General features: G+C 34.5%; 1 protein-coding gene across 3 annotated transcripts in view; it reads right to left on the minus strand.

Moving 5' to 3' along the window:
* The window catches only part of LOC117014326 (membrane cofactor protein-like), a 40,629-nt gene that overhangs the window by 16,408 nt on the left and 8,377 nt on the right, over positions 1-15,844 (minus strand). For all 3 annotated transcript variants that reach the window (XM_033092041.1, XM_033092042.1, XM_033092043.1), the window contains exons 4-7: positions 14,904-14,989; positions 13,075-13,272; positions 4,614-4,796; positions 2,057-2,104 (exon numbers count right to left, since the gene is read on the minus strand). In XM_033092041.1, the coding sequence (XP_032947932.1) occupies positions 2,057-2,104; positions 4,614-4,796; positions 13,075-13,272; positions 14,904-14,989 (515 nt within the window). The remainder of the gene's footprint in view (positions 1-2,056; positions 2,105-4,613; positions 4,797-13,074; positions 13,273-14,903; positions 14,990-15,844) is intronic.

Raw genomic sequence — 15,844 nt, forward strand, 5'->3', positions numbered from 1 at the left:
TGGCACACAAAAAACACTCACCAACATAATGAATGCCACTCAGCAGGACACCGCCACACACCAACATGAACACAGCTGTGAGACACTGATACAGTGCTATTTGTACAGTGCTGCCCATGTAAGTGCACAGTGGTAAGTTTGTGAACTTAGTTGTCAGACCTGTACAAATAGCAAATAAGCACTAATCAAGGAGGAAATGCAAATAAAAACCACAATGAGACACTACTTCACATATTTTACCTACCAGGTATAGGATTGTTATTAACGAAAAACAGAAAATAATATGTGTTGGCAAAGAGTTAAAGAAATTAGAACCTTTGTGCATCACTGGTGATAATGTAAAATGGTGCAGCTGTGACAGTATGATTGTTTCTCAAAAAATTAGATACAGAAATACCATAAATCCCAGCAATTCTACTCCTAAGTATATACCCCCAAAATTGAAAACAGGGGCTCAAACAGATGCTTGAATGACAATATTCAGAGAAGCATACTCAGAATAGCAAAAAGTGAAATCAAGCCAAGCGTCTACCAACAGATGAATGGATAAACAAATGTGGTATATATAAACAATGGAATATTTTCAGCCATAAAAAGAAAAGTTCAGATACATGCTACTCTAAGATGGATGAACCCTGAAAACATTATGCTATGTGAAATAAGCCAGACGAAAAAGTACAAATGTAAAATTCCACTTATACGAGGTACCTAGGATTGTCAAATTCATAGATATAGAATAGGGTTACTGGAGTAGAGAGGAGGGGAATGAATGGGCAATGACTCTTGAATGGGTATAAAGTTTTAGTTTGGGAAGATGAAAAGTTTTGGAGATAGATAGTAGTGATGGTTACACAACAACGTGAATGTACTTAATGCCACTGAACTGTACATTTAGAATGTACAATTGGTAAAAAAGAAATTAAATAAAAGTTGATCTGGAAAAATTATCATGAGAGCAGCCTGCACACTTCTGAATAGGAAGTGTTCTGCAAGATATTAAAATATATTACAATACTACATTTAAGAAAACAATTAGATGCTGGCACAAGAACAGACAGAATCTAGGGAACAGAAATGAAACTAATACACCTACGAATTTAATGCATGATAAAACAATTGGAGAGAAAACAACTTATTCCACAAATGGTGCTACTTAGCCACTGGATGGGACCCAATCTCATTCCATATACTATAGTGAATTTCAGATGTACCAACAATTTAAATGCAATCAGAACACATAGTTGAAATGTTTATATAATTTGAGCACAGTGAAACTTTAAGCTTTTATAAGAAAGACACAACACTCATAGCCATTAGGGACAAGATCGATACACCCTACCACCTAAATGGTATATAAATGACTTCTGCATATAAATGACCACTGATAGGAAAAAAGTTAAATAAAATATGGTATATGTTAAAGTTATCATTATAAAGGATGGGGATAAATCTGAATAACCCCAATCTAAGACAGTAAGTGTAAAATGTGAGAGTTTTAGAAAAATGTGAACAGTACAATCCCATTTCTGGTTAAGAAAAAAGGAAAAAATGCTAAAATATGTATAACTATACATATAAAGATATTTAAGTACAGAAATAGTAAAAAGACACCTAAACTATTAACAGTGATTAACTCAGACAATGAGAAGGAGAAATAATTTTTTACTCTGTATACTTTTGTAATGTTTGAAAATTTACAAAAATATATTTGTATACTACTCATGTAACAAAGTTATAAAAAGGAATCTATATCCATTAGTAGAGTATAAAAATCTTAAAAGAAAACTGACTAGTAAAATTAAGGCCAAAAAAACCTGGAAAAAATGTTCACTACATTTTAACAGGCCTTTAATTTGTAATGAGTTCTCACAATCAACAAAAATAATATTTTAGAAACCTAACAGAGAAATGAGCAAAGGACATGAATAAATAAATGTATACATAGAAGGTTTAGCCACATTAATAATGAAAGAAATGCAAATTAAAATAAGACATGACTTTTCACCCATCACCTTATGAAATCCTTAACAGTATAAATTAGATAAAGTCACTGAACCTGGATATCTTGAAACTGGAGGCTTGGTTGCATGAGTAGGCTTAAAACCTGGAAAAATAAATTTGATTTCATTCACTAGCATTATCAATACAAAATTATGAATATGATATTTTTATTTCTTGGAAAGATCAATTATGCCTCAAACTGAAAAATACGCATACTATCCGAACTTTGCATTTCTACTTCTGGGAATATGACCTAAATACATATTTACACAGGTACACAAAGATATATGCATAAGAATGTTCATTATAATTTTAAAATTATAAAATATATAATGGAAATCCTAGAAGTAATAACAAATCATAAAAACAATGTGTTCAGAGGAAACATTTATTTAAAAGAATGTCATCCAGTAGTATCATACCACATGATCTCTATACTTTTCCACTTAATATTTCATGAACCTAGTTTCATATTAGCACAATCAGATCTACTTTATCATCATATATGTTGCTATTGATTCTTTCCACATAGTTTTTCTCTAACTGATGATTAGAAAAGATGATTAATAATCCCATGAGGAGTTTTGATTTTTGATTTTTAAAAAAGTCCCTGTTGTTTCTCCTTTTCATGAACTTTTTCTCACAATCAACTCTCTTCTCTTTGAAAAACTGAACTCTATCAGTGCTTATAAATTCTTAATGAATTCTTTTGGTCAACTCTTTCAAAAGAGCATATCAACAAACACAGTATCCCACAGTGCATAAACCCACTAGGACCATGTAAGTAAACATGGATGTGTTGATGAGTATAAAGTTCACCTGTAATCTTAATATAACAGTCCACCAAAAAACCATCTGTTTCCCCCCAAACCTCACAGCACTCAGCTAAGGTACTCAAGGTGGTTACAAGGTACCAGGTATACACGAATTATAAAAATGTGTTCTATTACCACATTAACGTGCATAATTCCCCTCAATCCTTTAAAATATTGGGACAACCAGAAATATACCAACAAATTAGAAGCCAGTAATTGAGATTTACTTGAGTGCAACACTCTCAGATGTAACAGGAAACTAGGCCCACAGAGAGGATGTTTCTGGAGCAAGCAGAGCCTAACCAGGATCCTGAGAGAGGTCGGCCCAGGCTAATGCTCTTCCCACTATGCCTGTCTCTGGTTTCTGCTTAAACCAAAGAGAAGTCAGGGATCGCAGCATTGAAATCAGGAAGACACTCCTCCCACCGTGTCAAAATAGTCTCTCAAGTCTTAAGCAGAGTGGTTGATCAGTTGTCCATGTAACAAGTCCTCCATTTCATTTTAATAAATAAGGACTTTCGCTGCCTTTCAGTTGCTATGAAATAAATAAGGACTTTCCCTGCCTTTCAGTTGCTATGAAATAAATAAGGACTTTCCCTGCCTTTCAGTTGCTATGAAATTTAGTTTCTGTTCCCAAATAGAAATTCCCAGTAAAGACAAAAAGAATAACTGTATGAGGTGGGGAGAGGTGGAGTTGGCAGAAATACCAGTCTTGTTCTGGAAGACAGCAGTAATTTCCCAGTTCAGACTGGACTATACAAAAAGAACTAAACTTGCTGCAGTCTGGGAAATGAAACACAGCCCTGGATCAGAAAGATATGTGTCTCCCATCCAAGACCCATATCTGAAACCTATGTAACTTTACTAACCATTGTCCACCCAATAAACTTTAATTAAAAAAAAATAATATGTGTCAACAGATCACTTTTAAAAAGAATTAAAATAGCAAAATTGGTGACACAAAAAAACATACATGTTAGAAAACAAATGCCACAGACATTCCTCTTCACTACTATTAATTGGAGTGATGCTGTAAGTCATATGAGCTTCCTTTAAGAGCTTCCTGTATGTCAGGCACTGTGCTAAGTGCTTTAAGTGCACCCAATTTAAGCTTTATTATCATCCAATAATTAAGACATTAAATCATTGTACATATAAGTAAATATATTTGAAGTTTAAATAACTTGCCCAAATTTACATACCTGTTTATATCTGCGGACTATGGAAAATAATTTTAGAATCACTAAGAATAAGAACTAAAATGGCTGCAAATGTATTCTTCCTCTTTCTATTACTAAAAGTGATAAATGAATGGATATAACATGATATTAATATAAGCAAGAAGTTACTAAATGTGAATGACTTAAAATAAGAGGTTTTGTATTGAGAGGAACTGATATTGAAAAACATAATAATACAGGATTAATCGCTTGGGAATTATCACTTTTTTTCATTTATATGAATTATGACTTTCATTCTTTATTTATTTAGATAAGAATTCATGATTCAATTTATCCTGAAAAATGGTTGCTATCCATTTTTATACATAAAAACACTGAACAAGAGAAATTTATATACCTGTATGATGTACATAACGTGCAAAGAATGTTATGAAAACATATAAAATCACGACAGCAATTCTATATGAACTTTATGCCATACATCTGTCATGGATATGAATACAAGACAGAGTTACTTACTAAAATTGCCTCTTTTCAATTATTCCGTATCATTGATATTTAATGTCAAAGAAATAAAACCTTAAAAAAACAAGAGGAAAAATGATACAATTTGTACCTTTTATACATGTTGGCATCTCAGGCTCCCAAGTATTGTTTCCACCACAGAACACTGGGTTGCTGCCATTAAGGTAGAAACCTGACAGGCATTCAAATAAAACCACAGCTTGGTAGGAAAATTTTTCTCTAATTCCTGATACCAGTTTTCCATTCTTGAGTACTGGATATTCACATTTGACTACTGAGAAGTAGAGAAATTCCAGAATTAATAGAAAGTTGCTTTAACATAGTACCAGAAAAAATAATGCAAAATAGTAATTTCCGGTGGAAAAAGACAAGGGATGGAAGACAAGATGTTAAACTTTAAAAAAATAAATAAATAAAAAGACTTTATTTCTGCGTTTTATAATTCCAGGCAAACAGATTTAGAGAAATCTAATAACCTTTCTCTACCTAGAACAAACTGTCATTATAGTTTATTGGCTTCTTACATTTATTTTTTACTGCAAATTTTGAGAAAGGTCTGACTACTAGATACAAATTCTGGATAAGTTCAAATGCAACTTTGGGACTCTTTAGCTCTAGGAATTTTTTGAAATTTAATGCAGACAGTAATTATAGGACCCTGCTTTTTCAGAAAGGCAAGAAAGACTCTTGTGGGAGGATAATAGTTCAATTCCAACATAAAGGTTGAAAAGAAGTTAACCATGCAAAGATATGCAAAAAGAAAGTCCTCAGGTAGCAACATACACAAACTTGGGATGTCAAACAAATAGAAAGGCCAGTGCAGGTAGGGCTCTGTTTTTCAAGCATTTTGGACTGCAACTCAGAGATCAAAAACCACATTTTAGATTGTACACCATTAAATAAGCACACAGGGCTGAGACAAAGTTAAAAATTAATAGAGTTCAAATTAGTATAGTCTGGTTATTTCCCATTCTACTCTACTTCTCAAGTAAAATGCTGGTCATGAACTTCTAGACTGATTTCAGAATCCAGTATGGGTTTGGCAGAATTTGGAAAAAATAAAAACAAAAAGAGCACTGGGCTGGGCGGTGAGTACAAGAAAACGTCTTACGTGATAAATCTGAGCAACAGAAAGGGCCCATAATGTACAGCCTTTTGAACCATAAGAGTGTTCTTCCATGTTGCCTGTGGATATGAATTTCCATCAAGTATCTTTTCCCTTCAGACTGAAGAAGTTCATTTAGCAATTCTTGTAGTGCAGTTCAGGTAGTGACAGTTCTCATAGATCTTTTCTCTTTTTTTGAAAATGTTTTTATTTCATTTTCAGTTTTGAAGATTTCTCCCTGACAGAGATTTCTAAGTTAAGTATTTTATTTTTCTTTCAGCACCCTGGTAAATACTGTCTTCTAGTCTCCACAGTTCCTTAAGAGAAGTCAGCTGTCATTCTTACTTAGAGGGGTGGGGGGAAATGTAATTTCCCCCCGCCCCATCTCACTGGCTGCTTTTACTTTTATCTCATTTTCAATAGTTTTGTCGTGATGTATTTAGTGTTTTTAATTTTTTTATAAATTAAAATTATTTATCCTGCTAGGGTCACTAAATTTCCTGCACTAGTGGCATTGTTGTATTAGATAAAATTTCTATAATTTTGGCTTGCATTTTTTCAAATAATTTTCTACATGGTTCTCTTTTCTTTCTGAAACTCCAATTACACGCATGTTTAACTGCTTGCTATTCTCTTACAGTTCTGTAAGTCTCTCTCTTTACAATCTTTATTTTCAAATCATATTAGATTTGTATTGTCATGACTTCAAGTTCACTGACGTTTTCACTGTTGTGCCAATCTGATGTTAATTGCACCTAATGATTTTCTTTTAAGTTAGGATTACTGAATATAATTGAAAACCAGTCAAATTCACCCTTTTAATTGTACAGCTGTATTAGTTTTGATAAGTACAAATAATCATGTAATTACCACTACGACAAAGGCATAGAGAAGTTTCATTATTTCATAATCCTTCCTCATGCCACTGTGTGATTAACCTCCACTCTCTGCACCTACCAGCTAGCCACTACTGTTTTAAATCTTTATTGTGTTACTTTTCCAGAATATCATCAATGGGATCATATCCTTCTGAGTATGGCTTATTTCACTAAGCTTAATACATTTGACTTTCATTCCTGTTGTTGCATGCATGATTCAGGAGCTGCTTCCTTTTCATTGCTGAGTATTTATTCCCTTGTATGCATGTACCAGTTGGTCATCCATGTTGCTAGTTGAAGGACATGTGGGTTGTTTCTAGTGTGGGATGCTTGGTGGTTATGAGTATTCTCATACAAGCTTTTATGTGAATGTTTTCATTTTACTTGGATTGCCATATTGTATGGTAAGTGTATTTTTGACTTTATAAGAAATTGTGAAACTGGATTTCAAAGTGGTCGTACCACTTTGCATTCTTACCAGCAATGTGTGGGACTTCCAATTGCTCCATATCCTTGCCAATACATGCTATTGCTAGGTTTTAGTTTTAGTTTTAAATTTCAGCCACTTTAAAAGGTGTTTAGTGGTATCCCTTTGTGGTTTTCAATTACAGTTTTTGTATATACTAAAGATATCGAGCAACTTTTTGTTTTCATCATTTACTTTTTTGCCATCTGAATATCATGTTAAGTGAAATAGGTCTATTCAAATCTTTTGCCTATTTAAAAAATTGGATTGTTTTATTATTGAGCTTGTTAAAAGTTCTTTATATATTATAGATAAAAGTTCACTATCAGATCTGTGTTATGCAAATATTTTCTGTGTATTGTTTTTTTGTTTGTTTGTTTTTGTTTTTGCATTCTCATAACAGTCTTTCGCAGGCCAGAGGTTTTGAGTTGGGAACATCCAATGTACTAAATTTGTTTAAAGGATCATGCTTTATGGGTTGTATTTAAGAAACATTTAGCGAGGTCCAAGTATTTTGTTTTCTTCTAAAAGTCTTATAGTTTTAAGTTTTATGTGTAAGTCTATGACCCATTTTGAGTAAATGTTTGCATATGGTGCTAAAATAGATTCAGATTCTTTTTTTTTTCATATGGCTGTCCAATTGTGCCTGTATCATTTTCGAAAAGATTATCCTTTTCCATTGAATTGTTTGTACACCTGAAATGAAAATCAACTGGACGTATTTCAACCGTCTAATTCTGGGCTCACTATTCTGTTCCATGGCTCTATATGGCTATCCTTTTACGAATACCACACTGTCTTGATTATATACCTTATATTATGCTTTATATAAACTCTTGACATCAAGTAGAATGCATCCTTCAATTACTTCCAAAATTGTTTTGACTATTCTAGTTCATTTGTCATGCCACATACATTTTTAGAATCACTTCATCAATTTATACAAAAAAATCCGACTGGAATTTTTCTTGAGATTGTGCTGAATTTTTAGATCACTTACAGAGAATGGATGTCAATATTATACTGAGTCTTCCAATCGATGACTAGTGTATATCCCTTCATATATTAAGGTCTTATTTTTTCCTTATATTTATTGGGGTGATATTAGTTAATAAAATTATATAGGCTTCAAAGTATACAATTCTATATCATTTATATATTGTGTTGTGTGTCCATCACCCAATGTCAAATCTCCTTATGTCACCACATATTTGACCCCCTTTACCCTCTTCTACCTTCTGCCTTCCCCCCTTATTCTCTGGTAACCACTAAACTGTTGCCTGTGTCTGTAAGTTTTTGCTTGTTTGTTTGTCTTATTTGTTTGTTGCTTTCAGTTTTATATCCCCTATGAGTAAAATCATATGGTTCTTGACTTTTTCTGTATAACTTATTTCACTTTGCATGATAATCTCAAGATCCATGCATGTTGTTGCAAACGGCAGTACTTCATCTTTTCTTATGGCTGGGTAATATTCCATTGTATTTATATACCACATCTTCTTTATGCAATCATGTATTGAAGGACACTTTGATTGTTTCCATGTCTTGGCTACCGTGCATAATGCTGCAATGAACATAGGGGTACATGTATCTTTATGGATAAATGTTTCCAGACTTTTAGGGTAAATACCCAGAAGACGGATTGCTGGGTTGTATGATAATTCTATTCTTAAATTTTTGAGGAAACTTCATACTGTTTTCCATAGTGGCTGTACCAATTTACATTCCCATTAGCAGTATATTAAGATCTTTCTTAATTTCCTTTATTAGTGCTCAGTAGTTTTTAGCATTCAAACCTTTCACATATGCTGATAGATTTATATGCAAGTATTTTGTGTTTTGGAGGTGTTTTAACCAGTACTTTTAAAATTTCAATTTCTGGTGGTTACTGCTAGTAAATTTATTTCTGTAGATTTATCTTGTATTTTGCAACCTTGCAAAAACTTAACTCTTCAGAAGTTTCTACGCAGACAATAATGTCATAAGTGTATAGAGACTACTTTATTTCTTCCTTTCATATATGTATGCCTATTTCTTTTGTTGCTTTATTGCAGGACCTCCAGTACAAGACTAAATAGAGTGGTGAGAATGAATATATTTCCTTTGTTCCTGCTTTCGGGGGAAATAAATTAGTTTTTTACTATTAAGAATAATGTTAGCTGTGAGATTTTTGTAGATGCCTCTTGTCAGGTTGAGATGGTTAGTTCCCTTCTATTCCTAGTTTGCTGAGAAGTTTTATCATGAAAAGATGATGAGTTCTGTCAATCGCTTTTGGGGGGGCATCTATTAAGAGATCATATGTTGTTTTCTTCTTTACAGTCTCTTGATACTTTAAATCACACTGATTAATTTTTGAATTTTAACCAACCATGCATTTATGGGATAAATCCTAATTGGTTATGATAAACTACTATTGTTATATATGGCAGGATTTGACTGATATTTTGTTTAGAGTTTTGGTTCTATATTTATTAAGGATATTGTTTGTAATTTTCTTGCAGTGTTTTGGTATCAGGATAATGTCCTCATGCAATGAGTTGAGAAGTATTCCCTCTTCTTATATTTCTTAAAGAGTTTGTATAGAGGTGCTACTATTTATTCCTAACATGTTTGGTAGACTTCCCCAGGGTGGCCATTTGGGCCTGAAGTTCTCATTGTGGGGAGAATTTAACTACAGAGTCTACTTTGTTTAATAAGTATAGGAATATTCAGGTTACCTATATCTTTGAGCAGTTTTGATATTTTATGTCTTTAAAAAAATGTTTTTTGATTGTGGACCACCTTGTTGGGCTATCATTTCACTAATGAGAAAACTGAGCCTTTGCGAGATTAAGAAACTTAGCCAATGTCACTCAACTAAGTGGCAGAGCAGGGTTTGGAAGTTACACAGTCTTTCCCTCCCTCCCTCCCTCCCTCCCTCCCTCCCTCCCTTCCTTCCCCCCTTTTTAATATGCTCCCATGGTTGAAAATGTTTTACTGAAAATTTTGGGTAAAGATTTAAAGTCAATCCCATTGCACTCAATATTTTTTTTCCATCCATCTCTCCACTCCCCTCCCCTTTGGTAACCATCAGCTTAGCTTGTTCTCTGTATCTGTGAGTCTGTTTCTATTTTGTTTTGTTTATTCATTTACCCTATAGGTCCATCCATATTGTCACAAATGGCAAGATTTTATTCCTTTTTATTGCTGAATAATATTCTACTGTGCGTGTGTGTGTGTGTGTGTATCTCACATTTTCTTTATCTATTCATGTATCAATGGACACCAGTAATTTGTTTCTTTCAAGGAATTTGTCTATTTCACTTATGTTGTCAAATTTATAAGCATAAAGTTATTTTTGTAATATTCCCTTATTTCTTAAATAGACATTTAATGCAAGATATTTAGTGTTGTCTTCTTTTTCATTCTTGATATTGGTAATAAATATTATCTTTTTACTTGTCACTCTAGCTATTGGTTTATGTATTTTATCAACCTTCAAGAACCAGGTATGAGTTTCATTGATTTTCTTTATTACCTCTTTTAAATTTCATTGATTTCTATCTTTATTATCCACTTCTGTCTTCTTTAATTTGTTGTTCTTTTTTAGTTTCTTAAGAGAGAAGCTTCCAGATTACTGATTTGAGACATTTCTGTTTTCTAACATAAGTATTTTATGCTATAAAAGTTTTTCTAAGCAATGCTTTTGCTGTTATCACACAAATTTTGTAATTTTGATATGTTGTAATATTTTCATTCAGCAAAACCTTTTCGAATTTCTCTTGTGATTTATTCTTTGACTCAATGCTTAATTAGAAGTGTCTGGTTTCCAGAGGGAGACGTCTGAGGGGGCGGGAAGCCACGCTGCTCATCTCAAATTAGCATCTCGTCCCTGCCCGGCGGCGGCGCACGGAGGGAGCCGGCAGGTCATGGCTGCGATGCCCTTGTTGGTTTTCTGTTGCTGCTATAACTGCTCCTGAGGAGCTGAGGCTCTCGGTCCAACAGCCCATGAGGAACCGAACTGTGCCCACTGCCACACGAGTGAGCTTGGCATAGACCCACTCAGTGGGGCCTGCAGCCTGTGCGAGACCCCAAGCAGAGGAACTAGCTGAGCTGCACCCAGATTTCTGACCTGCAGACACTGAGAGTCTAGGAGGACCCACCTGATCAGGGAGAACAGAGGATTAAGGAAAAGAGAGAGGCCGGCCTGGTGGCTCAGGCGGTTAGAGCGCCATGCTCCTAACTCCGAAGGTTGCCGGTTCGATTCCCACATGGGCCAGTGGGCTCTCAACCACAAGGTTGCCGGTTCAACTCCTCGAGTCCTGCAAGGGATGGTGGGCTGTGCCCCCTGCAACTAGAAAAATGGCAACAGGACCTGTAACTGAGCTGTGCCCTCCACAACTAAGACTGAAAGGACAACTTGAAGCTGAACGGCACTCTCCACAACTAAGATTGAAAGGAAAACAACTTGACTTGGAAAAAAGGCCTGGAAGTACACACTGTTCCCCAATAAAGTCCTGTTCCTCTTCCCCAATAAAGAAAAAAAATAAAAGAAGAGAAAAAAAAAGTGTCTGACACGATTGTCAAATCAGTCATGTATTACCTAACAATGGGGATACATTCTGAGAAATGTGTCAATCAGGCAATTTCATCATTTTATGAACATCATAGAGTGTACTTACACAACCTTAGACAGTACAGCCTACTACTCTAATTGTAAATGTTACACTTTTTTTTTTTTTTTTTTTTAAAGATTTTATTGGGGAAGGGGAACAGGACTTTTTTATTGGGGAACAATGCGTACTTCCAGGACTTTTTTTTTTTTTTTCCCAAGTCAAGTAGTTCTTTCAATCTTAGTTGTGGAGGGTGCCATTCAGCTTCAAGTTGTTCTCCTTTCAGTCTTAGTTGTGGAGGGCCCAGCTCAGCTCCAGGTCCAGTTGCCGTTGCTAGTTGGAGGGGGCACAGCCCACCATCCCTTGCGGGAGTCGAGGAATCGAAACTGGCAACCTTGTGGTTGAGAGCCCCGCTCCAACCAACTGAACCATCCGGGAGCTCAGTGGCAGCTCAGCTCAAGGTGCCGTGTTCAATCTTAGTTGCAGGGGACGGAGCCCACCATCCCTTGCGAGACTCAAGGAATTGAACTGGCAACCTTGTGGTTGAGAGCCCACTGGCCCATGTGGTAATCAAACTGGCAGCCTTCAGAGTTAGGAGCATGGAGCTCTAACCGCCTGAGCCACCGGGCTGGCCCGTAAATGTTACACTTTTATAAAACCAGCAGCGCAGTAGGTTTTTTGCACCAGCATCACCACAAACACGAATACTGAATTGTGCTATGATGTTATGACAGCTGTGATGGGCATTTCTCCAGGTGATAGCATTTTTATCTCCATTATAATTTTATGGGACCACCTTTGTATATGTGGTCCATCACTGACTGAAACATCGTTAAGCAGTGCATGACTGTATTTGGAGATTTTCTAAATTATCTATTTTGATTTCTAAATTCATTCCATTGTCACCAGATAATGCACTCTAATTTCAACTCTTTAAAAAAGTTAAAAGTTATCTTATTGCCCAGTATATGGTCTATCTTAGAGAACGTTCCGTGTGCACTGGTAAAGAGTAAATACTTTGTTGTTATGCAGTAGTCCCTTTCTTCTAAGAGTCAAATCCCCTCCACTGTCTCCCTGGCTTTTGGTCACTCTGCAGTTTAGTGCCTTAAACATTGTTTTTTAAACATGTGTGTACAAAGTTTTTCATTCTTATCTGTAAGAGAGTTAGTCTTTTACAATTTACCATTACCTGTAGCCAGATCTCTCAGACATTTTAATATTTTTAAGCCGGTGAGTTTTGTTTTTGGTTCCTTCCAAAAAAAATACTAACTTTTACATATACACAGTAGTTCCCGTTGTATAAACTGGAACGCCAAGAACATGTGGGCTTGGGAGCTGGGGAACTTTACAACTAGAATTATTTTTTATTCAGCCTGACATATATTAAATTAGAAGTCAATTTAACAGGAGTAGGAAGCACATATGACTGTTTGTTTACTTATAGGTAAAATTATTTACAAAGTGTTTCCACAGTATTTACAAATGAAGAAGGAAATAAATGGCAATATTACCTTTACACTCAGGAGGGTCACTACTCCATGTGCCAGGCCCAGAACAAATAAGCTTGCTTTCTCCAACAAGTGAATATTCCTCTGGTCCATGTGAAGGATCACAACTATATGTCACTAATTCATTATATTCAAATATATCCCTCCAACTATTGGTGTGTTTTCCATTTTTTATTTTTCCAGGTGATTGACACAAAATCTCTTTAAAAAAGAAAAAAAAAGAGGAAATGAGAGGAAAAAGGAAAGGTGAACAATTAAGACAGCATTAGTAAAATCTTATAAACTGTCTAACAGATTCATTAACATGATTTCTACAATTGTATTGTGAATCCAATACCCATTTAGAAGAAGGTTTCTGAGAAAACTGCATTGCCTCAAAGTCAAACTATGTAGAAATGAACTTTCAAAACAAAACTCACTTAAATACCTATATGAAATACCTTTATTTATTTATAAGGCCATGCCAAGTTTTGTTCTAGTCATAAGAGTCGCTGAAAATTTAATGAGAAACATGCTTATCATTAAAAATAAAATTCACTTCTACTTGAGAAATGTTTGTAATTTATAAATATATCCATTCACTAAATCATTCACAATAATACCAAGATACTGTCTTTTTTCACTTTCATACTTACAATATATGGTGACTTTTTACAGAGGTTACAAATTGTGTTATTTGGCAACAGACTGAATCCAGATGTCTTCCTTTAAGCCAGATTTTGAAAAGATTTATAAACATGTAAAACATGCCACTATTCTCACTATTTGTTTTGGAAATTTTTTATTTTTCATAAAAAAATACATTGCATATGTTAACATGTATTGAGTTTACTGTTTTTAAAAATAATAAGTAATTATTTTAGAAATTTCTCAGTGTTAATTTCAATACGATGAATATCAATAGACAAAACCACATAAAGAAAAGCTGTTTAGGATCTTTGTTAAATTAAAAGTATAACGGGCAAACAAAAAGTGCTGGCAAGGATATGGAGAAAAAGGAACACTTGTGCACTGTTGGTGGGATTGTTTTTGGTGCAGCACTATGGAAAACAGTATGGAGGTTCCTCAAAATATTAAAAATAGAACTACCATACAACCCAGCAATTGTACTTGTGGGTATTTATCTGAAGAAAACAAAAACACTAATTAAAAAGATATATGCACCTCTAGGTTCATTGTAGCACTATTTATAATAGCCAAGATATAGAAACTACCTAGGTGTCCATCAACAGATGAATGGATAAAGAAGATGTGAGATATATATCTGTGTGTGTGTGTGTGTGTATGTTTGTGTGTATATTTTTTACACACATACATACATATACAATACAATATTACTCAGCCATAAAGAAGAATGAAACCTTGCCATTAGCAACAACATGAATGGACCTAGAGGGTATTATGCTAAGAGAAATGTCAGACAGAGAAAGCCAATACCATAGGATTTCACTTAGATGTGGAATAAAAAACAAACAAACAAACAAAACAGAAAGACTCATGGATACAGAGAACAAACTGATGGTGGACAGAATGAAGGGGGCTGAAGGGATGGGTGAAAAAGGTGAAGGGGAATAAGAGATACAAACTTTCAGTTATAAAATAAATAAATCACGAAGATGTAATGTAAAGCTCGGGAAATATAGTTAATAATATTGTATTAAATTTGTGATGATCACATTGTAAGGCACATAAATGTTGAATCACTGTGTTGTACACCTAAAACTAATACAATAATGTATGTCAACTATAACTAAAAAAATCAGCATAAATGAGTCCCGAGGACAAAAAGATTGAGATTGCTCGTCTAAATTCTAAAGTGAAAATTTACTTACTTTCACATTTTGGGATATCATAGTTCCAATGCACATTGCTTCCAGAACGTTTACAAGTTAGAATTTCTTCTCCTTGTAAGTAATAACTAAATGAAAAAAGAAAAGGTTACTGTTTTCTTTACCAGTTAACAACATATACATAATAATGAAGAAAATTTTCATATGGTTGTTTTCTACACTACAGTAGTTTAAGGGGGGATTTTCTTAAATGACATCAAATAATGAAAGTGCTAACAAAATTTGAAATTTAATTAAATAAACAGTTTGTGCATTTGAACATACATTGGCCAAGAACTAAGATAGCTAAATAAATCTGTCATGCCTGTTAATGAGGTGATCGCCATCTCTGGCAATCACACACATATTAACTTCTCTGCTTTTGCTCCTTCCATTCTGCTCAGTCAGGACCACCACTGAGTAGAGATCAGGCCCTAGGGCTTGCCTGCCTGGATTTAAGTCCCAGCTCCACGAATGACTTGTTATTTGAGCGTGGCCAGTCCCTTATTGTTTCTCTTTCTCACTTTCCTCATTTATGAAAAGGGGTAATAATATATATCTCGTGGGGTTGTTGTATTAGATGAGTTAGCATCTGGCACATAGTGAGTGCTAGCTCTTATTAAAACAGCCTTATCTCAGAGATATCATGGGTTTGGTCTAGACTACCGCAAAAAGCAAGTATCACAATAAATCAAATCACAGCAATTTTTTGGCTTACCAATGTATATAAAAGTTATATTTACACCATACTGTAGTCTATTAAGTATGTAACAGCATTATGTCTAAAGAAACAATGTACATACCTTAATTTAAAAGTATTTTATTGCTAAAATATGCTAACCATCATCTGAACCTTCAGTGAATTATGACTTTTTTGCTGGTGCAGGGTTATGCCTTGATGTTGATGAAAATGCAGCATGCAAAACACAATAAAGCAAGCACAA

The sequence above is a fragment of the Rhinolophus ferrumequinum genome, chromosome 22, assembly GCF_004115265.2.
Source record: "Rhinolophus ferrumequinum isolate MPI-CBG mRhiFer1 chromosome 22, mRhiFer1_v1.p, whole genome shotgun sequence".
In the NCBI taxonomy this organism is placed as follows: domain Eukaryota; kingdom Metazoa; phylum Chordata; class Mammalia; order Chiroptera; family Rhinolophidae; genus Rhinolophus; species Rhinolophus ferrumequinum.